At 37.2% G+C, this 22,469-nt stretch overlaps 2 protein-coding genes across 3 annotated transcripts; both read left to right on the forward strand.

Moving 5' to 3' along the window:
* Positions 1-93: 93 nt before the first annotated feature.
* LOC117914614 (E3 ubiquitin-protein ligase MIEL1) lies at positions 94-7,094 on the forward strand. 2 transcript variants are annotated; one of them, XM_034830013.1, is made up of 12 exons: positions 94-183; positions 1,000-1,087; positions 1,270-1,326; positions 1,449-1,481; positions 1,577-1,654; positions 1,854-1,897; positions 2,006-2,046; positions 3,731-3,813; positions 3,905-3,996; positions 4,101-4,170; positions 6,150-6,191; positions 6,552-7,094. In XM_034830013.1, exons 1-12 carry the CDS (start codon positions 155-157, stop codon positions 6,675-6,677), a joined length of 783 nt encoding a protein of 260 aa, XP_034685904.1. In that variant the 5' UTR covers positions 94-154; the 3' UTR covers positions 6,678-7,094. The 2 variants fall into 2 exon arrangements, with proteins under 2 accessions (XP_034685904.1, XP_034685903.1); XM_034830012.1 differs by lacking the exon at positions 94-183 and adding an exon at positions 486-704.
* Positions 7,095-8,806: 1,712 nt separating this feature from the next.
* Positions 8,807-22,395, forward strand: LOC117914754. The gene is made up of 11 exons (XM_034830212.1): positions 8,807-9,029; positions 9,286-9,375; positions 9,459-9,610; positions 9,708-9,801; positions 12,551-12,621; positions 12,714-12,820; positions 13,383-13,504; positions 19,959-20,047; positions 20,242-20,301; positions 20,829-20,933; positions 21,920-22,395. The coding sequence occupies exons 1-11, from the start codon at positions 8,855-8,857 to the stop codon at positions 22,034-22,036; spliced, it is 1,182 nt and encodes a 393-aa protein (XP_034686103.1). The 5' UTR covers positions 8,807-8,854; the 3' UTR covers positions 22,037-22,395.
* The last annotated feature ends 74 nt before the right edge of the window (positions 22,396-22,469 follow it).

Raw genomic sequence — 22,469 nt, forward strand, 5'->3', positions numbered from 1 at the left:
CGATGCAAACTCACTCAAGTCAGAACCAATAAATTCTTCATTTCTTTTATTTGCTATGAAATGAATGACATAAAAAATTAAAAATTGTAACAGGACCATGAGTCAACCAGAGAAGTCTAGAAGCGATCATGTGATGCACTGAAATTGGAAGGGAATGAGAAGTGAGATAATAATAGAGACAAGGTACGAAGGTGCCACATGAGGCTACTCTCGACTCCGGGGCAAGCCAAGAATAAAATAAACGAGTCCTCCAACTGTTCGATGAAATGCCCAAAAGACATTTTGCTTTTGCTTTTTTGGCTTTTGGGTTATGGGGATTCGGGAATCCAATTCGCCGATTTCACGGCGCGCTGTCGCTTTCCCCCCAAGTCACTGCACCACGCCACCTTATCTCCTCCTCCTCCGCCGATGCCTCCCCCCCTTACATTATTTACTCTCACCATTACTGCTACAAGTAGTAATTTCTATATTATAATAATAAATTAATAAGAATATATTATTGTATTTATGAGTTATGGGAATGGGAATAAATATAAACTAAAAGCACATCATTCTATCCATTTCATTATCATCAACAACAGTAACAACCCAATCTTTTCCAAATCAGGCAAATCTTCTGGTTGAGCTTTTCCTTGGCTCTTCTTTCCAAACCTCATGGAAGGCTCTGCTAATGAACGTCTTGATTTTGGGAAGATGGGTTTTGGGTACTTTTCGTTTTTCGTTTTTTATTTTTTATTTTTTCTCGTCTCTCGTATGGTATCTCCGTTTGGTAGCTGAGAAAGGAGGAAAACAGATTTCCGGGTCTTAGTTGGGTGGAGGGTTTTTCCTTGTCCTGCCTTTTTTGGGTTTTTAGATTCTTGAATGATGATGAATTTTGAGATTTGGAAGTTCGTTTGACTTTGTTAATTCGCAGTCACCAAACGGAACTTTATTTTTTATTGTATTCTTTGGTGGTTGGGAAATGTGGGTTTTGATTTCTGATTAATGGGTTTTTGATAGGTGCAAGCATTACAGAAGAAGATGCAGAATTCGTGCTCCCTGCTGCAACGAGATCTTTCCTTGCCGCCATTGTCACAACGAGGCCACGGTAGTTAGACCTTCTTTTTGATCTGGGTCTTTTTTATTGTTCTCATTTATTTGATTCATTATAGCATGTTGAGAAATCCTTTAAATCCTTGTTGTATATGTGTAGCTCAAACTGTAAACATATGAACCCTTTTCTGATATGGATATTCGTTTTAACTTTTTTCCTCTTATTTGATTCATTAGAGCATGTTGAGAAACCCCTTTGATCGGCACGAACTAGTTCGGCATGATGTTAAACAAGTAGGTTAATTCAGGAGACAAAAAATTCTTCTCTCAGTTTATGTTTATTCACTTGTCTATTTCCATTTTTGGATTGCTCAAATCAGCAATGAAGAGACATAGAACTTTTATTGATGTTTCAGGTGATATGTGCAGTTTGTGACACAGAGCAGCCTGTGAGTCTGTTTGTGGATTTGTAAATATAAACTTCCTTGTTATGACTATATTCAAAATAACAATTGGTTACAAGGGTACCTTTGGCAATTTTCAGGTTGCTCAAGTTTGTACAAATTGTGGCGTCAATATGGGGGAATATTTCTGTGAAGTGTGCAAATTCTATGATGATGATGTAATGCAACATGATCATATTGAGCCATCAAAATATTGATAAAAGCAAAATAATTATTGTTATCTTGCCTCTTTAGAGTTCTTGATTACTTCACCTTTTAGCTTCATATGTAGTCAGATGATGGTTTGAAATTTGGATATGATCTTTGGTAGTCTTATTATGTTTTCTTCTGTGCTAAGCACTATTGCACTCATTGCAGACTACGAAAGGGCAGTTTCACTGTGATGACTGTGGGATTTGTAGGTTAGTGAGCAGAGTATGACTATTCTTCTGTTTCTAGATGACTTATAAATGTCTTCCAGTTAGCTATATCAAATGTTGTTCTGATCTGAATTATAATATTTCAATCAGAGTTGGAGGTTGTGATAAATTCTTTCACTGCAAGAAGTGTGGTATGAATCACTACTTTTGTGTTTTACATTTAAACTTATCATTTTGATGAACTTAGTTGATGTATATTTTTTTCAACAATCTTGTCAAACAATAGCAATGCTAGTTCTTCCTTTCTTCTTCTTTTTCTTATGTTCCTTAATTTGTTTTCTGTAGATCAGAAGGTTGCAATCTTCTGTGTTTTGTTTTGCAACTTAATTATTTCATATTTTTATTAGCTTCCACCATCCTTTGGTTTCTAGTTCCCTGGGAATTGAATTTTTAGGCAGTAAATAAAGTTTAGGACACTGTATAAACAGACATGGTCTTAAATTTTTTGCTTCTATGTACATTACCTTTAAGGCTTAGGTGAAAGTGATATTTTCTGTAATCTTCTTGAGTCTTGTTTCTTATGTGAAATCTTAAATATGGAAGCATACCAATGATGGTAGTTGATTCAACCAATTGCGAGTGGATGGGTAATTTTTCTGTAGATGAATCGATATTGCTGATCAATGTGTGATATAGGCATACTTCATTATTCCCACGTTTCTAAATTTTTTTAGGCATCTTACCTCCCATATGGTCTTCATGCATGAATGATTCCTGTTGGAGCTGGCCACCACTCAGAAGGAAAGGCTCCAACCACAAGAAACAATCTCAATTCTACCACTTATGTCTAAAATGCCAGTTCTATTTTATCATCTTCCTTTTTTATGCTATTCTATTTTTGTAATTGGTATACCATGTTTTTCGTACTTACTTTCTAAAGAAATTCGGTCATGTTGCCATTTTAAAATTCTCACTTGAAACCCTTTTTGTTATGACATACAGTTGCTATTTCCAGGAAAATTACCTCATGGATTTGTTCAGACCTGCCTTTATCCTAGAACCGATAATGGATTTACCCTTTCTCCAATGCCAACTTTGGGCATAATAGCTCTCTATCTTCTTATGTACTCTCTTGTAAAGGACCTTATTGCATTAGAGTTTTCATCCTTGTGATGGAAAATGTTTGGGGTAAGTCATTGCTTGAAGACACTGAATAGGTTATTGTTGTGGCTACAACAATGATATGTATGATATGTTATTTTCTATACTTTGCTTCTTTATTTAGCTAGTTGGTGGGTTTGGAGCTGTTTTTTGTCATGTTCAGGATTGTAGCTCTTGTTCTTCTCTTGATTTTTCTCAACTCTAGGCAATTTGTATCTTAATGATGCTGAATTGTGCTTTGTTCTACTGACCTGACACTTTTTTCTTCATTCCCAAATTCATTATTGCTTTGGTATTTCTTGTTGATTTGTCATCCACCTAATACGTTGGTCTACTTACCCAATACTTCCTTTATTCATTCCCAAAGTATCTTTTCAAACTCATTATTGTTTTGGTATTTCTTGTTCATTTGTCATCCATCTAATTCTACTGGAATAATCATTTGTGTCATACCCATGTGAGGAGTCTCCTCCTAATATATTATTCCATTATGAGGCAAGAGTTGATTGGATATTTTAGAAGATTTATTATGTTTAAGGTCATTTTAAACCAGTCCTTGTGTTTTCTTCAAGATGAAATATAACCTGATAATTAATGGGACTACAAACTATGGAACCAACCACTGCCAATTCTGACTGTTAAAAGAGAGTGTGTGTGCGTGTTTTTTTCTTGTTATAGTTTATACTCAATTGTTAATGTTTTATAAGATCACAGGATGTTGCTATTCGGTGGGTCTTCGTGATAATCATTCGTGTGTCGAGAACTCCATGCGGCATCACTGTCCCATATGTTATGAGGTTTGTGTTGTAGTCTTATAGGTTATTCAACTATTTCTATAAAGTTGAAAAGTTGGTACTGTTCTGACACTTCCACACTGTGTTTCCCTAGTATCTTTTTGACTCACTCAAGGATACCACAGTCATGGTTTGTGGACACACAATGCATTGTGAATGTTACAATGAGATGGTAAGCCATGACAAGTAAGCATCCACATATATGTTGAATCTCTTTCCTTCTATTCTGTTTATCTACATGTTGAAATAGTTTTATAATGTTCTTAACATGTGTTGGGTTTGCTATTTAGATACTGTTGTCCAATATGCTCCAAGTCTGTAAGAGATATGACTAGAACCTGGAAGAGAATTGATGAAGAGGTGGGCTTATTAAATTTATGTCTATTGTATGATATATAGTTGTAGGAGCGCCTTAATTCTTCTTCATAATTTGTGTGTTCTTATTAAGCTTTGATTACATGTTTATTGGGCTTGTTCACTATACAAATGATTGGATATCTCAAAAATTTGGTGGGTGAATGTGCTTGCATTATTTTTTTTTGTGACAAGTGTCAGTGGGGATACTTAATGTTGCACTCCTTTATTTTGTTTATTTGTTTTGGTGATGACATTGTCATGGTTGTTGCTATAAAAAAATACACTTACTTTTTCACCAAATGTGATGCAAAAGTTGAATGATTAACAGTCATTTGACTTTCAATTTAAAAAAAAAATATTCAAAGAAAAAGAGAAATTGAAACTCATCAGCAGTTGCATTGGAAAATCATATGGTTAAGTTCTAAAAGAAGGAAGGCTTTGATTTTCTTGGTGATAAAATGCCTTTTATCTAGGAACAAGAGGAAAAATAATTTCATCTCATGTTTGAAAAAGAGAAAAATAATTGGCTGCAGCGACGAATCATTTTGCACCAGAAGCCATAAAAGTAAATGTCTCTAGTGTCACAACCTGCTCCAATGACCCTTCCTTGAGCTTATACAAGAGAGCAGGAAACTTTTGGAACCTCCTGGAGCCAACTACAATTGACTACTAGTGGAAGAGTGTGGAAGATTTCAGAGAAGTCTAGAGACACCCACACATCTCTACACAAGGGATGGAAGACATGGGAAATGAGTAGAGTGTTTTAGAGAGTTCCAGAGTCATATTGTACATACTTGTATATGGAGTTTGTATAGAGCATTCTAAAGAATTCTGGGATAAATTGGAACCTTTGTGGGTTCCAAAGAGTTCCTTGGATGCCTATAAATAGGAGGTGGCCTCATTTGACCAAGACACAAAGCAAATTGAGAACTTCCTAGCATTGTAAAGTTTCCTTTCTTAAGTGTTGTCTTCGTTGATCGTTAAGACTGGGGAAAGGCTGACTTTGCAACATCAAGTGGTTTGAGTTGTCTAGCGTCACACATGAGCTTAAGAAAGGCCTAAGTCCAGGACACTAAGCTCACTTAAGTCCCCCTTGATGCTCTGTTCCAAATAATCTGCCAAGAGGGGCATCAAGGCCTAAGTCCCTAGAAACAAATAGGAAAGGCCTAAGTCCCCCTTAATGTAGGGTTCACATGAGCTTAAGAAAGGCCTTAGTCCATGACGCTAACCTGCATCTGAATGCATGTTCAACAGTCTCCCAGAAACAAATAATTTTGAATTCTAGAAAGGTGAAATTTTGGGACAAGAACTTAAAAAGCCATGTGCATACTCAATTCATATCCGATCCATGTAGGTTTGTTTTGGAAGCACACACTTAGGTCATTCAGACTTTGTTTTTGTTGACTTGCAAATAATCATGCAATTTTAAAATGAAAATCTGGAAATCAAATTCAGGAAAATTATACAAAGGTTGATATTATGCACTACTTTATATCATGAAACAAGTATAGAGAGATGGTCAGGATCAATACCTATTTTTTCCAGGGTCTGCATGAAATCTCATCCACAATGTAGGGAGCACTTAAAATCTTTTCCTCAATATAGGAAGTGCTCCCCTCACTTGCCGCTATGGCCTCCTTTTTTTTCCTCCAAGTGGAACTTTTAACTTTCTATTAACTCATTAGGATTGTGGCTGTTTGAATACCAACATCCAGGTCTGCATATTACTATAAAATATTTCTCAGTTGCTTTAACTAAATTTCTTTTTATCCTTTCAATTATCTTGGTTGGGTTGCTTATCAGTTTTGGTTGTGGTTGTGCTTCTACTTGTTTTGTTAGCTTATACCATATCATAACTTTTTATCCCTTCAATTATCTTGGTTGGGTTGTTTATCAGTTTTGGTTGTGGTTGTGCTTCTACTTGTTTTGTTAGCTTATACCATACCATAATAATTTTACTTGTAAACATTTTTTTTTGTCAGATTGAAGCAACTATCATGCCTGAGGATTACCAACACAAGAAGGTTCATTCTTTTTATCATTCTTTTCATTTATTAACCTGCCTCTGCTTGTGAAGGTCTTTGTCTCGGCGGAATCACCCTTTCCAAATCTAGATATTCAGCAGAGATTAAAACTCCTGTTATATTGATAATTATATCTATGGAAAGGTATTTGATGTGTATAAGTACAACTATTATCTTGCCATAGTTCCTTGATGGATTCTACCTCATCCACAACCTTAAAAGGAAAGATAAAAAATAGAGTTTCAACATGGGAAGAAACCACCTATTTCCCCAAGTAAAAATTAGGATCAATTTTATGTCTCTTAGACAGTTTTTTTATCAACCAAAACATCTCCATGTTCATTTTAAGTTGATTTGCAGGTTTGGATCCTCTGCAATGACTGCAACGACACTACTGAAGTTTTCTACCACATAATTGGGCAGAAATGCAGCCACTGCAAATCATACAACACTCGCATAGTTGCTCCTCCAGTTCTACCACAATGACTAGATTAAGCTTTCAGGACAGTGTCCAACCAGGTGGGCACATAGAAAGCTTTTTCCCCAGGCTAAAAAGCGGAGTGGGTTTCTCTTGGTGGGTCAAACCATTTGTCAGCTGTTTTCCAATTAATGATTTTGAGTACCATTACATAATTTGTATGTGTGCCTCATAAATCTTTATCAAATTATTCTTCCCCAAACATATGGATTTAAAATATGGCTCCACAAACTAAGTGGATTGATGTATACATTATATAGTGTAATGTTAGTTTAGGGGAACAACAGATTCCTGATATAGACTACCTACATGAATTGTGGTCATGGTGTTTGACAATTATGAGTCTTCAACAACATGGTGTCCTCGTGGTGTTTTACATGTACGCACATATTCCTTTGTTGATGAAATTGTGATACATTGTGGAATTGCTTTCTAACAAGATGCATGCAGCATGTACTGAAGTTGGACCTGATTCCTCTTGTCAACTTTTCTGGCCCCAAGGCACTGGGGACTATGGCTCCTGTTGAGTGGATTTTGAGTAGTCAAAAACCGTTTTTTAAGCTCAATAAAATTTTTTGTCACTCATTTTATTTAAAGAACTTATGATGATATGAAAATCAAGAAAATGTTGTTTTTTTGTTAAAAGCTCTATTTTGATTTATTAAAAAGTTATTTATTTATTATTATTATTATTGTAAATGCATTTTTTATAATATCAATGTTATTTTTTAAAAAATTGACTTTTAGCTTTTAATTAAAATTAAAAACAGTAAGTTATTTCAAATAAGTAGTATTTTGGGGAAGGATTGATTAGTGAAAGTAATTTTTTCATTTAAAAAAAAGTTATTTCTTGGAAATATTTTTTTAGTAGCTTTTCGATACCATAAACAAAGTGTTGGCTAACGATTGTATGATAAAATTGGTGTTACTTATATGCCTGCACTTTCACTAAGGCCTTGTTTATTCATGCTAAATCCTATTTCTTTGTATTGCTATGCAATTGTTCGGATTTGACAACACTAATCAATGAATGGAGGTTATATTTGAAACATTGGAATAAAAAATGAGAATGAAGAGTTAATTTTATTTTCAATTTATTAATGCATTTGAATTATTTTTTACAATGATTATAGGATTAAAAAAAGAAAAAGAAAAATCACTAACATGGAAATCAAATTTGATTATCCTTTAGATTTTGACTACTCTCTTTTTTATTATGATTCACTTTCTTTTCTATTTTTCTTTAAAGGTTTAATTCACACACTATGAGACTTAGAGTAAATACAATAATTCATTGTTTCAATTTTTGACTGAATAGATTTAAAATATTTTTTATCTAAAATTTATCTAAAGTTTTAGTCACACATACCAAATCCAGTTGCTTCTTTTCTAATAATTTCTAGATCTACTATTAAAATTGTATGTTTTTTTTCCCTATTGTTATGAGTTGCTACATAATTGATACGAAGATATTTCATCACTCGATGAAACACAAGTATTTAAAGACTTGTTTGACAATAATTTTTTATTTTTTAGAATAAAAAAACAAAATACATGTTTAAAAATGATAAAAACTCTTTTTGATTTTTAAAAATAAAAATATAATATTTTTCAGATAATATATTTATTTATTTTTACTTATTTTTTGAAATTTATTTTAAAATATAATCATACAAATATATAAAATAATTAAAAATAAAGGATTAAATATAAAAATTATTTTTAAAATTAGGTTAAAATTATTTTAAGTTGTCAAATAAGGGGTTTTTTTAATTAAATATTTTTAAAATATATTAAAAATAGGTTAAAAATATTTGAGTTTATCAGGTTTTATTTTTTATTTTTTATTAAACATAAAAAAACAATTTTTAAAAATAGTTTATGAAAAATGTTTTTCAAAATTGTTATCAAACATCCTTAAGCATCTTTATTTATGAAATTTAAGAGATTTTTTACGATTTTGTTCATTTGCCAATTGACAAACATTACGAACAGAAATATCAATAAATAATAATAATATACAGAATTGTCTAACAAATTGCCAAACGCCACGTGCCAAAAAATTGCAGGTGCAGTGAACGACCCTGGACCGTTGCTCCACCCAGATATATCTCTTTCTTTCTTCTTCGCTAGCCCTGATTATTGCACCCAGACGGAGCCCGACTCACAAAGCGCCTGACTAAACATGCAAGTCGGCTCAAAAGCCCGCGGACTCGTTAGGGTTTTGAGAGCACCGACTTTTCTCAACTCTAATCGTTTTCTCTCTCATGGTGTTCCAGCAATTGAAGCTCCTTCTCACTCTTCTCGTCAACAATGGCGGCCTCACTCTGCCTTCTCTTCCCAATCCCTTCCTTTCTCTGGTACCTTCCTCATTTTTTCACTTTTAAGTTTCGGTTTTGGTTGCTGAGAAAATGATGGAAGAAGAAATTGAAATTTTGAGTTTTGAAATCAATGATTCACTTATCAAGTAGTTTTGACAGGCTCACTGGATTGAAGATTTTTTGTTTTTTTGAATATGATTTCAAGATTCCGATTTTGATTTCATTTGTGGTACTACATTTTTCCTCAGCATATGTTTGGATGAATAGTTTTGTTACATATAACATAAATGCGCAGGGATCATTCGACAACGCATAGAGCAACATTCTATGTGTTCAATGTTAACGGCGAGGGCGTCCTTTTCTTCCGTGGAAGTCGGTCCAACGGGTTTGTGTTTCACTTGGTTTGGTTTGTTCAAGGTTGTTCTTGAATATGAGATGTTGATACTTGCTCTGTCTTATTGAATATAGAGGCTGTGAAGGAGCTGTATGATAAAATGCTCAAGTCAGTGGTTGCTCAAACTATGCCACCTAATGCTTGGTTGTGGTCCCTTATTGAAAAGTGTGAAAATCATGAGGACATTAAACTACTCTTCGATATGTTGCAGAACCTACGAAGATTTGTTAGTCTTATCTCACGGCTTTAAGTTATTTTTATAGGTTTTCATTTGAGCTAAATTGTTAATTGTTGACTGTTTTACACTCTGCTTTTGGTTACAGAGGCTGTCAAATCTCCGCATTCATGAGAATTTCAACTGCAATCTTTGCCGAGAAGTCGCTAAGGCATGTGCTCGTGTAGGGGCCTTGGACTTTGGTATGCTTTATGAATGCATTCATGGTTTTGAACTTGACTTGCTTCTGTCATGAGCATCTATTTTGATTATCCGTTTTCTTTTACCAGTTGTTTAGATGATCCTTGTTTTAATTAGTGATATTGATGTCATTGTTGCCTCTATGGGACATGTTGATTAGTAAGGTAACACTAAGAGGATGTTTTGATGCTAATGGAAAATTTAATTGGTTGTTCCCACATATCAATGGTAACATAATATTTTTTTTTTTGATAAATGAGCACAAATATATTAAAGGGTGGAAAGCCACAAAGCATAATCAATGGTAACATAATATTGAGGCATTACATATTGATCAAGATAAAATAGAAACAAGATCATTGATTGAAATCTTGTGACGCTTTTTTGAGCAAATGTTGTTAGAAACAAAGAAACTCTTTTAACTTTTGTAAACAGAAAATGCATTCAGCTCATTCTAAATCCTGTCAAACACAATGGATCAACTTGATTATGATTTGTTGTTTAAACAACCAATAACTGTATTAGGAGGTTACGTTATCCATTTCTATGCAATCAAAGTCCTGCCCATGAACTTCTAATTGACTCATAATGTTTATTATCTTCTATAAAATTTAATTGCGGTTTTGTCGATTTCTTGGAGAATAGGGAGATTGTCACCTAAAATATTCCTCTCTACCTCTGTCCTCACGCACTGCTTTCTTTTAGTGTAACTCATGCATTGTTTCATACCTGCTTTTGGGTTCCCAAAGAGAAGGAAACATGAAGAGAAATTAGATCATTCTAAAGCCGTAAGAAACAGGGAAAAGCAAATACCACATAAGTTTTTTCGCTTGATTTTGCTTTCACTCAAGCAGTTGGAGCAGCCTCCAATTTAACCCTATAGCACACCTCTATGGGTATTATCTCCTCTGTTGCTTGGGTTTAAATTGGCAGCTGCATCTTATGATTACACATGCATATCAAGGATATGAAAGCATAATGTTCACACATCTCTCTCTCTCTCTCTCTCTCTCTCTTACTGTCTTATAGGCAAAAGAAATCTGTTAAAAGTGCCTAAAAAAAGGAGGTTTGCTTCCCAACTACACAAGGTGTATCTAAATGGCATAAGTAGCAAGAGAAGAAAATAGAAGCACACCAAAGATAACAACTTGTTAGAGAATCGATGAAATCCACAAGAGACAGAACTGACAATTCTAAAGGAATCCTGTTCTACTCACATAAAGCTCTAAGAAAAGACCTTTCTTACTTAGGTGGTGTATGTATTTTTTTTTGTCCCTGGTCTACTGACATAAAGCTCTAACAACTCAATTTTCTCCCTGGCTGCCTTCCATGCAAAGAAACCCACTTTAGAAGGGGCATTCAAGGCCCACACCTCCTTTCCATTAGAAGAGCCACCCGATGATGAGTCTAAGACCCGTAAAATGATTCAACAGAAAAAATCTTGTCCTTATTTCACCCCCATTCCAAACAATCCTGATGGCCTCTGCATACCTCCATCAGCTGAATTCTCTGCATGAAAAGAACCACAATCTCTGATACCAATCATAAAAGATCCTCATGAGACAAGGACTTCAATGACCACTTACACCCCGCACATTCCAAAACAGTCACCCAAATGTTTTTGTTCAAGGAAATATGAACAAAAGTACAAAATAAATAGTAGTGTCGAATCCCCATACCAAATATCCAATCAAAATTTATCCTAAGGTCATCACCCATAACCAAACTAGCATTAGAGCGAAAACTTTTATCCCTCCAAGCATATCCCTTCTCTACCTAGTGTCCCTACTACAAACTTTATCCAAATTAACTCTCAGCAAATGTTTTGTGCCACTGCAAACCTCCTCAACCATTTATCAAGGAGAGTCCTGAAATTGACATATCACTCAGACCACCCAAAGTATTCTTCCTTTCCTTTGAACAAATAGTTGACCATCTTGGCTGGTACATCTTCTCAAGAAGGTGCCTCTCCAAAAGGAGGTCAGTAAGTTGGAATTTTATGGTGACAGCCCAAAATAGAACCACCTAATGTTTGCCAAGAAAACTGAAAGCCATACTCTCAAAAATACATGAGCACCATTGGGATTGGATGACGGAATTTCTGATAACTATTCCAAAATCCTCACTCGGAGTTATGAAATAAACATTAGTGTGGAAGTGAATGACTTTACAAGCATGATTTACATTGTAGCAACTTGCTCCCAACCATGTAGATATTATTTGCTTTGAGCCATAAAAACTCTCATGACTTTAAAACATGTCTATATGGTTAAGAGGAACTTATACATATATAGCATTAGAAACTTTTTCTCCTCTCTAATGTAAGATATCACAATCACTCCCGTTGCAGACACAATGTCTTCATGACGACCCACTTCCAACCGTGTAGATATCGTCCGCTTTGGGACAAGGAGCCTTCACAGTTTTAAAATACATCTACATAGTGAAGAGGAGTCTATACACATATAACATTATGAACTTTTTTCCTTATCCGATGTGGGATATCACGTAAATGTTCAAACTTCTGATTTTATCTCATAAGAAAGGTAACATACAAAACCATTGGTATCTGCATGAATCTAAATTTTCACACCTAAACTTGTAAGATCCATTTAGCAAAACTTGTTCTCCATTAGTATGATTGTTGTATATTTGTCCTTGCAAAGCTTTTGCTTTAGAAATATTGCAAAGTTAAATTCAGAGTTTATCTTAAAGTTATGCTGAAATAATTAATATTTGATATATGCACAGGAAAGAGGACGTTGAGGAAGCATAATGTGTATGGACTGACGCCTAGTATTGGATCTGTTCATCATTTATTGGTACTAATGTCATAACTTTCTATAAGGTGATTTGAGTTTTCTTACACCTCACATTTTGCATATATTAAATGTTTGGTGTTATGTGGCTGCAGTTATATGCTAAAAAGCATAATGATGTTGGTCTCATGGTTGAAGTTATGAAACTTTTGAAAAGGAATGACTTACCGTATCAATCTGGTACAGCTGATATTGTTTTCAGGTATATCATTGATCATAAGAGGTGCTTCGTGCTTTTTGCTTTCCCATACTCTTCCTATAGTAAAAACTTCTATACTACTATGCTCATTGGATGAACTTTGATTTCTGAAATATCACCTTCCTATGGTTTAGTGGGATGGGGCTGCGATAAATTTCAAGTTTCAACTTTAACTTTGGTATGGTGGGAATTTATCCAAATCAATGTAACTGTTTACGGATTAAGCTGTGTGCTGCCAAGCAGTTGAGAAAGGCTGTTTGTGCCTTCTGTTGGCAGTGTATTACTGAGTTACATTATTGATTACCCACACATAGGACTCATGTGATGATATCAAGCACAAGAAAGCACTTTCTTGTGCATAAATATGTAGACATGGCGTGTTTCCATGTGTTGAGTTGTTTAGCTAGTCCATATGAAGTGTTTTGTTTGCTAAAATTTGTAAGCCACTCACCTCAACTCATGTGCAATGGTTGTCCTGTGCATAAAATTTGATGAACTTCCATTGCATTGGTTTGTTTTGTGTTTAATAAGGTTTTGATTTTGTCTTTGTCTTGATTAATTGCAGCATTTGTTACAATACAGATAACTGGCAATTAATTTCTATGTACTCAAAAAAGTTTGTCAAGGCCGGAGTAAAATTGCGAGAAACTACATTTGACACGTGGATGGAATTTGCAGCCAAAATAGGTCTTTACAAATTTTCTATTCTTTCACTTTTACTTTAAGTGCACTTTATGAAATATTTCCATCTTTGAATATCTCTTTTTTTTCTTTGCAGTAGTGGTTGGTGGGATGGGATATTAATAAGAAGCCTGATTTATCAATATAGTGAAAAATCATATGGCAACTAAGTAGACCCTTTAATAGGTTTCTGCTACTTTCTTTTGTTTTCCTTTTGTTCGAGTTCTTTTGGGCATCTTGAGTACCACAGGCACCATCCCAACCCAAGCTAGGGTATTTATGTACATGTGTATGTGATAGGTATCTAATGGAGAATTATTATTGAATTTCAAGAATTTCAAGAAACAAGAGTCCAAACCGGACCTCAAATCCCTACCAGATCTACAATATTTTCCTCCGCTGTAATTCCCCCTCCTTTTCTATTTAAACCTTCCCCTCAGCCCGTATCCAACTGTGACCTAACCTCCACTCACGCTGTTACAACTAACTGCCAGGTGGCAGTATATTCCTCTTCCCTTATCAATTATACACAACGTATAGGAGGCCTATCATTACCCCCCTCAATGAGAGACACCTTGTCCTCAATGTGGAAGTCAGGAAAGTGCTCTTTAATTGTGTCAACTGATTCCCATGAAGCTTCAAACTGAGGAAGTCCTTTCCACTGAATAAGTACTTCAATACCAAGCTGATTGTTATTGGAAGATTGGCGAATATCTAAAACTTGATCAGGCTCTACAAGCCATTCCAAATCCTCAGCAAGAATAGGGGAAAGTGGCTGACACAAATCAGCTGAACCAAGAGCCCGCTTGAGCTAGGAAACATGAAACACTGGATGAATAGTTGTCTAAGAAGGAAGCTCTAACCTGTACGCCACTGGACCAATTTTCTGCACTACTTTGTAATGGCCAAAATATCGTGGGGAGAGCTTCTCATTTGGTCGCTTGGCAAGGGAACGAAGACGATACGAACGAAGCTTTATATAGACAAAATCCCCAACTTCAAATTGGACTGCACGTTGATGAGCATCTGCAGATGACTTCATTTTGGATTGGGCACAACAGAGATGATCCTTTAATTCATTTAAAATTAGATCACGCTCCTGCAATAACTGATCCACTACCAGAATAGAGGTGGAATCTGATCCAAAACGTATCAACGGTGGTGGGTCTCGCCCGTAAACTGCTCGAAACGGTGTTGTATTAGTGGAGGAGTGGAATGTGGTATTATACCAGTATTTTGCCCATGAAATCCATGTAGACCAACGTCTAGGCTTGTTATATGAAAAACATCGAAGGTATGTCTCCACACAACGGTTGACCACTTCCGTTTGTCCATCTGTTTGCGGATGATATGCGGTACTATGGCGGAGAGAAGTACCCTGCAGCCGAAATAGCTCTGTCCAAAATCGGCTAAGAAATACTTTGTCACGATCACTAATAATGGAACGAGGAAATCCATGTAATTTGACAACATCCTGAACAAATATAGCAGCCACCGTTTGAGCTGTGAAAGGATGCTTGAGCAGTGAGAAGTGAGCATATTTGCTCAATCGATCCACAACAACTAAAATGGAGTTATAACCCTCAGACTTAGGAAGCCCCTCAATAAAGTCCATTGTCACATCGTCCCATATTTTGTCTGGAATAGGCAGTGGTTGTAGTAATCCAGCAGGCGACAAAGTTAGGGTCTTATTTTGTTGACATACTAGACACTTCTCCACAAACTCTTTGATATCATTTTTCATGCCAACCCAAAAGAAATCTCTTGTGAGTCGTTTGTAAGTCCGCAAGAACCCGGAATGCCCTCCAACCACGCTAGCATGGCCCTCTTGAAGAAGTGCTGGAACAAGGGGTGAAGCCTTGGGAAGGACTAGGCGCCCCTTGTAAAGGAGAATGCCATGGTCCAAGGAATACCTAGGATAAGCATCCGGATCATCCAACAGCCTCTGTTTAATCTTAGCAAGGTGCGGGTCAGCTTCAACTTGTGAACTGATCAACGAAGTGTCTATGCGATTGGGAACCATGAGGGCAGCTAACTCCATAGAAATGGGGATGCGAGATAAGGCATCAGCTGCTTTATTCTCTATTCCCGGCCGAAACTGAATTTCAAAATCATACCCAAACAGCTTTGCGACCCACTTTTGGTACGACTCATTCACTATTCTTTGCTCTAGTAGAAACTTCAAGCTACTTTGATCCGTTCGCACAATAAAGTGGCGACCAAGCAGGTAATGACGCCACTTCTGAACTGCTAAGACAATAGCCATCAACTCTATTTCATATATGGACTTTTGTCGTTCCCTTGTTGTGAGGACTTGGCTAAAATAAGCTACTGGTCTATGACTTTGCATCAAAACGGCACCCAAACCATACCCCGAGGCATCCGTCTCTACAATGAAGAGTTGGCTGAAGTTGGGCAAAGCTAAAACCGGTATTGTTGTCATAGCTGTTTTCAATTTTTGGAAGGCTACCTCAGCCTTTAGGTTCCAATTAAAAGCATCTTTTTTGAGTTGCTGAGTGAGAGGCCAAGAAATAGCTCTATATCCCTCTACAAATCGACGGTAGTATCCAGTCAATCCGAGAAATCCTCGTAATTCTTTAAGGGATTTGGGTGTGGGCCACTCTACCATGGCTGAAATCTTGTTGGGATCAGCAGCAACCCCCTTGGCAGAAACCAAATGGCCCAGGTATTCCAATTGTGGTTTAGCAAAGAGACATTTCTTTCCATTGACGTGCAGTTGGTGGTTCACCAAAATGGACAGCACACTTTGCAAATGGTCACAATGCTCCTTCAAGTCTTTGCTGTAGACCAATATGTCATCAAAAAATACGAGCACAAATTTCCGAAGGTGTGGCCGAAATATACGGTTCATTAACGATTGGAAAGTTGCTGGTGCATTGGTTAGCCCAAAAGGCATCACCAAGAACTCGTAGTGACCTTCATGGGTGCGAAATGCCGTTTTGGGGATGTCTTGTTGCCGGACTCGAATCTGGTGGTAACCTGATTTGAGATCTAGTTTGGAAAAAATGGTCGCGCCATGAAGTTCGTCAAGTAACTCATCAATCACCGGAATGGGGAACCGATCCGGGACTGTAACTTTGTTGAGGGCGCGGTAATCTATACAAAACCTCCATCCTCCATCTTTTTTTTTCACCAACAACACTGGACTAGAAAATGGGCTTAAGCTAGGCCGAACAATTCCTGCCTCCAGCATCTCTTGCACCAATCTCTCTATTTCATTCTTTAGAATATGTGGATACCGGTAGGGTCGGACATTAACCGGAGATGCTCCCGGAATTAATTGAATGACATGATCAATATCACGACTTGGTGGTAACCCTGTTATCGGCTAAAAAATTTGCTGATGTTGAGCTAATACTTCTTTAACTGTTTTCAGGACCTCTTGTACTTCTTCACTCAAATCCGAAGTGGTGGAAGTCTGACAGAGTTCCACCCATACCCCTTGGCTATGGTGCTGCAGTGCTCTAGCCATTGCTTTTAGAGATACCTCAGTCCGACTAAGGCTCGGGTCTCCCTTTAACACTAACACTGCCTTCCCCATTTTGATCTTCATTGTTAGCATCTTCCAGTTTACCTTCACGTCTCCTAAGGTCCCCAACCAAGGCATTCCTAGAATCACATCAGTGTTGCCTAATTCAAGTGGAAGAAAATCTTCCACTACGGTGAGCCCCTGCATTGAAATACAAACTCCTCTACAAATGCCCTTACCTTTCACGGATATCCTGGTTCCCATCATCACCCCGTAACTCGTGGTTGTAGTTAATGGAAGTGCTAATTGTTGAACCAATTCAAGGGATAAAAAATTGTGGGTAGCTCCACTGTCTACAAGGATGATTACCTCTTTTGACCCGATCGTCCCTTTGATCTTCATAGTTCCCGGCGTAGTTAAACCGACCACGGAATTTAGAGATAATTCCACAGCGTCTTTCAGCTCGATAAGTGCAGGTTCTTCGGTTGCTCTATCGTCAAACTGGTTATCGTCTTCCTCCTCATCTTCGTGCACCAACAACACCCGTAATTCTTTCTTACAGCGATGACCAGGGGAGAACTTTTCTTCACACTTAAAACAGAGCCCCTTCTCTCTACGGGCTTGAAGCTCTGATTCTGTCAGTCTCTTTATCGGAATCTCACGTCGCTGGCTCATCGTCTTCTCGCCGACAGCCATTGCCCTAGTCTGAAAATTTTTCCCAATCTTCCACTCACCTCGATTTGCAGATGACAACATTTTGGTGCTCTTTGGGCCATTTGGGCCATTTGGTTCACGGACTGCTCTCATGGCTAAATTCCTATCTTCAACTCTTTGGGCCATTTCCATCAAGTGGCCCAGCCCATATGGTTGCAGTAGACGTAGGTCAGCCCGGATCTCAGGAAGCAGCCCATTCATAAACGTGCTTTCCATTACCTCCTCCGAAATCCCTTTCAATGGAGTCGCCATAATCTCGAATTCCCGCCGGTATGCTGCCACTGTCCCTTGTTGTTGCACCACCAAAAACTGCTCACAAAGGCTCCCTTCTTGAGTCGGACGAAAGCGAAGCAACAACCGCCTCTTCAAATTTTCCCAACTCCCAAACACCTCCCTCGAATCAGTCCACTGGTACCAAGAGAGTGCGTCCCCATCTAAGCTCATCGCGGCAGCGACTAATTTCTCTTCTTCCGTGAGTCCATACGTTGCGAAGTAGCGATCGGCCCGGAAGATCCAGCCGTCCGGGTTCTCTCCCGTAAATACAGGCATCTCCACCCGTCGGCTGCCGCGCCATTCTCCATTTCCGCCTCGCCTCATCTCATCTGACGCCATTCCCCCCCCCCCCCCCCCCCCCACTGGGTTCCCCAACTCCAGGGATCCATCCTGCCCGATCTTCTCGTTGAGCAGCAGTCGTCGTGTTCCGCCCTAATGACAATGCCGCCACTGCCTTCTGTGTCTCTTCCAGCGACTGCAGCACTCGCATTACGTTCTGAGCAAGGTCCATCACCGTCTTTTCCATTCCTGGTAAGCGCTGCATCTCCTCTTTGATTTCTCCAACTTCCTTCTCTAGACAATCCACGCGACCTTCATTCCTTTTCTGAGCCATCTGGATCGATGCTCTGATACCAAATTCATAGGTATCTAATGGAGAATTATTATTGAATTTCAAGAATTTCAAGAAACAAGAGTCCAAATTGGACCTCAAATCCCTACCAGATCTACAATATTTTCCTCCGCTGTAATTCCCCCTCCTTTTCTATTTAAACCTTCCCCTCAGCCCGTATCCAACTGTGACCTAACCTCCACTCACGCTGTTACAACTAACTGCCAGGTGGCAGTATATTCCTCTTCCCTTTTCAATTATACACATAACGTATAGGAGGCCTATCAGTATGCTTGTAAGTATGCATGTATTTATGTATGACATAAGTAATTATTTATCGTGTTGAGAACCATACGATTTATAGGTATCTTTGCCATGCCATATCATGCGAGGTTGTGGGGTTTGGTTGCATGAACTCTCTCACCTATTTGGGATTTGTCAAACAACCATAATCAGCCTCTTTTGGGCTTACTTTCCCGGGAAATATATATGTGGATAAGCTTGAACATATGACCTCCCGTCAAATGAGGCTTTAATACCATGTTAAACAACCAATTTTCCTAAAAGCTTAATTGTAGGATTTGGGCTCACAATGTATATCAGGCAATGGGATTTATACCTTGTTGCATAAGTGGTAATGGCCTATTTTAATTTGTTGGTAGTGTAATGGTTTAATTTCTAGTTTGGTCGTGTGATGAATGTGTGTGGATATATGTTTATATTATGTCTAATGGTATGCTGTATTGATCAATATGTTATTTATTGGAAAAAAAAAAACAAAATCTGTCAAAAAATATGTTATTTATTGGATAATGTTACAGAATATTAGTTATAAACCATGAGCCATGTTCTATTAGGGTTTATTTGTATAAAAATATTACATAGATGGCATATTTTTTGATAGATAAAAATATTACATAGATGGCATGCCACATCTATCTATAATTAGGATACTTTAGTTGTTCAGTTGCTTTCTTTTTTCTTGTTCTAGTATTAGTTTTATCATGTGTTACTTTGTTTTTGCAGTTTTAAGGAAACTCTAGGATAGACTGCTATATGTTCTTCGTAAAATCACTGATGAACTTCCTTAGAAGTTTAATTTAGCTTAGCATTAATGTGTTTAACCTTTTTTTCAAGAATTCAACCTTTTGCTTCTAGATTTAGAGCACTGTCTTGAAACTTTGGTTTGATGTTTTTTAGTGATTCCTGATATATTACCTGTAAAGTGTCTTGATCTGATTGCTCCTCCTTTTGTCATCACGTCACAGAAAGAGGCATCTCAATGAGTCATGTCAATTTCCATGAAGTTATGCTTTCCCTTATGCTTAGGTCCATTTATTGTTTACAAAGCCTTTTGAATTCCTCTTTTGTAGGAGATACTGAATCATTATGGAAAATTGAGAAGTTGAGGTCAGAGATGATGAAGCAGCATTCTCTTAGGACTGGATTTTCATGTGCTAAGGTAATTTGTTATGTATATCTATAACCTTGGGTGAGCTAAGTGCAAAATTCAAAACTTTTAGAGCATAGTTGTTGGAATTTTCACAAGGAAAATGAGGAATCACTCTTCAGATGAGGGACTGACAGCACTAAAGACACGCATAAACTGCTGCTGCTTTGGTGTGTTTAATATCTGACTTTTTTTCTCTTTTACAGGGCTTTCTACTTGAACGTAAGCCTGATAATGCTGCTTCCATCATTCAACTCCTCATTCAGGTGTCTATTATTTTGTTCATGGCTTAAATTGTGAGATAGACAGTAGGGATAATTGCTCTCTGTGCCCATAAGTCAATGAAATATCATAGTAGTAGCTTATGTTAGGTTGTAGTACAACCATTAACTTCTTAGACTAGGAAGTACCAAACATTTGTACCTTCTAATAGAAGTGAAACAGTGATGCTTTAGCTTCCTGATAAAGCCCCCTAGACCCTAGTGTTGCTTAAGTTCTTCTTGCTAATTATCATACTGAGTAATATTGTTGGACAAACTGTGGGGAATATAATTCACTCAGATGTTCTATGAGGTGCACATTCTAATCTTTGAACTTGCTAGTAGAGGGAGTCATTTTGTTTCCATCTAGATGCGAAATTGTTGATGTTCTTAGATAATATGATTGCATATACTGAACTGCAAGTGAAAGAAAAAAGGTATTTTATATAGAGTTCAGGCTTGTCCTTTTTCTTGAATACTGTGCATTCTTTCTCTTGGGGCCATTGAGATATAATGATAGCTTTCTATCCCAGAATTTATCTGTGGCAAAGAGAGCTGGTGTCCTGGTTGAACTTCAAAAACTGATAAGTGAGTGGTCTTTGGAGGTTGTTAAGCGTCAAAAAGAGGAGGACAGGAAGGTATATGCTTCTATCAACATTGTTTTTTGTTTTTGAATTTCATGATTTGTAATGTGTTTCACTTCCAAGATCAATGTAAAAAGGAGTTCTGATTTGGCATGGGGATTTGATAATGTATACTTGGTTTTGCCTTTGATCTGCATTGAATCCAAAAACTTTCTGAGTTCAATATAAATTCAACTTACAGAGAAGAAAAAAAAAAATCATCTCATTGACTGTCTTGTAGCCACTGCCTATGTCATAGGTGTTTAACCTAACTTTTCTGGTGTAAATTTATTATCCGGTGAAAAGTTTCTTCACTTTGACCTTTGTTGGGACATATTTCCAGAGCTCATATGGTCATAGTATGTTGGTGTGCAGTTTCATGGGGATTGATCCCTTGAACTGGTTGTCCTTTAGTTCATTGTTCATCCTTTGACTATCACAAAGCCTTGTATCTCTAAAGAACATCCTTTAGATTTTCCTTGTTCTGTCATCATGCTGGGTTGTTTACATTGTCATTTACACAATCCAACAACACTTACCCAAATGCTGGGTCACTTACCTTTCTTTGTTTTCAAACCTTCTTATTTGACCTGTTGTTTTTTTCTTCTCCTCGGTTGCAAGATGTAATGTTATTGCTAGTGTAGAAGCCTATTCAAAGGTCTCAGTACTTTCTCAACTTTAAGGCCTGTTTTGTCTTCAAACTAGTGTTCCATTTAAACCTTGACAGTCGGCAACTACTGTTTCAAGATGGGACACCATGCAAATACAAATTTCTTTCGATATGTTTGATAAAACACATGCTTAACATGGTTTCGAAGCCTTGTCAAAGGTTTCAGTACTTTCTTAACTTTCAGGCCCGTTTCGTCTTCAAACATGTTCCATTTAAGCCTCGACGCTCAGCAACTGCTGTTCCAAGATGGGATACAATGCAAATACAATTTTCTTTCAACATGTAAGATAGAACCATATGCTTAACATGGTTTTCTCTCTGTTCTGACCAGGCATTGGCAGCTTCTTTGATAACTGATATACCTGTCATGGTTAGTCGTCTGCAAAACATGGGGTTAGAGTTGAGTGTAAGCATGGAAGAATTATCAAAAGAAGGTGCTCTAACTTGAACTACCAAGTTGCTGGAGAATGAATTTGACACCCAAAAGTCTTGGCTCTTTTGATCATAGATAAAGAAGCAGCATCTATCATGTGTAGATAGAGCACTTGGACAACCGCTTTCTTTCACAAAAAAATTGGAAGTTCTAAAGCTTCAATAGCATTCTTTGATCACGATGGAAACATTATTTATCTCCTTTTTGGATGTATTTCATTCTACTAACCGTTCTTTTTCCAATTGCTTATTGATTTGTTCTAGTGTAATTTTTAAATCCGGTGGTTTACCGGATGACTATGATAGTGTTTTGGTTGTGCTATTTTGGTGGTTCAATTCAATGTAAGAGGAACGGATATCCATTTTGCTGCTTTACCAGAGTTGGTTCTGATCTTCCTTCTCGGCATTGGACAATCGGGAATCACTGAACCAATCTGGGAAAAACATTT

The sequence above is a fragment of the Vitis riparia genome, chromosome 5 (genome assembly GCF_004353265.1).
Source record: "Vitis riparia cultivar Riparia Gloire de Montpellier isolate 1030 chromosome 5, EGFV_Vit.rip_1.0, whole genome shotgun sequence".
Lineage (NCBI taxonomy): Eukaryota > Viridiplantae > Streptophyta > Magnoliopsida > Vitales > Vitaceae > Vitis > Vitis riparia.

What these genes read in the sequence shown, in the direction of transcription:
- LOC117914614 (XM_034830012.1), top strand. Translation starts at nt 655, where the DNA reads ATGGAAGGCTCTGCTAATGAACGTCTTGATTTTGGGAAGATGGGTTTT. An exon ending in TTTGTGACACAGAGCAGCCT is followed by an intron (nt 1,482 to 1,576) that starts GTGAGTCTGTTT and finishes GGCAATTTTCAG; the next exon opens with GTTGCTCAAGTTTGTACAAA. An exon ending in GAGATGGTAAGCCATGACAA is followed by an intron (nt 3,997 to 4,100) that starts GTAAGCATCCAC and finishes TTTGCTATTTAG; the next exon opens with ATACTGTTGTCCAATATGCT.
- LOC117914754 (XM_034830212.1), top strand. Translation starts at nt 8,855, where the DNA reads ATGCAAGTCGGCTCAAAAGCCCGCGGACTCGTTAGGGTTTTGAGAGCA. An exon ending in TGTAGGGGCCTTGGACTTTG is followed by an intron (nt 9,802 to 12,550) that starts GTATGCTTTATG and finishes ATATATGCACAG; the next exon opens with GAAAGAGGACGTTGAGGAAG. An exon ending in ACAGCTGATATTGTTTTCAG is followed by an intron (nt 12,821 to 13,382) that starts GTATATCATTGA and finishes GATTAATTGCAG; the next exon opens with CATTTGTTACAATACAGATA.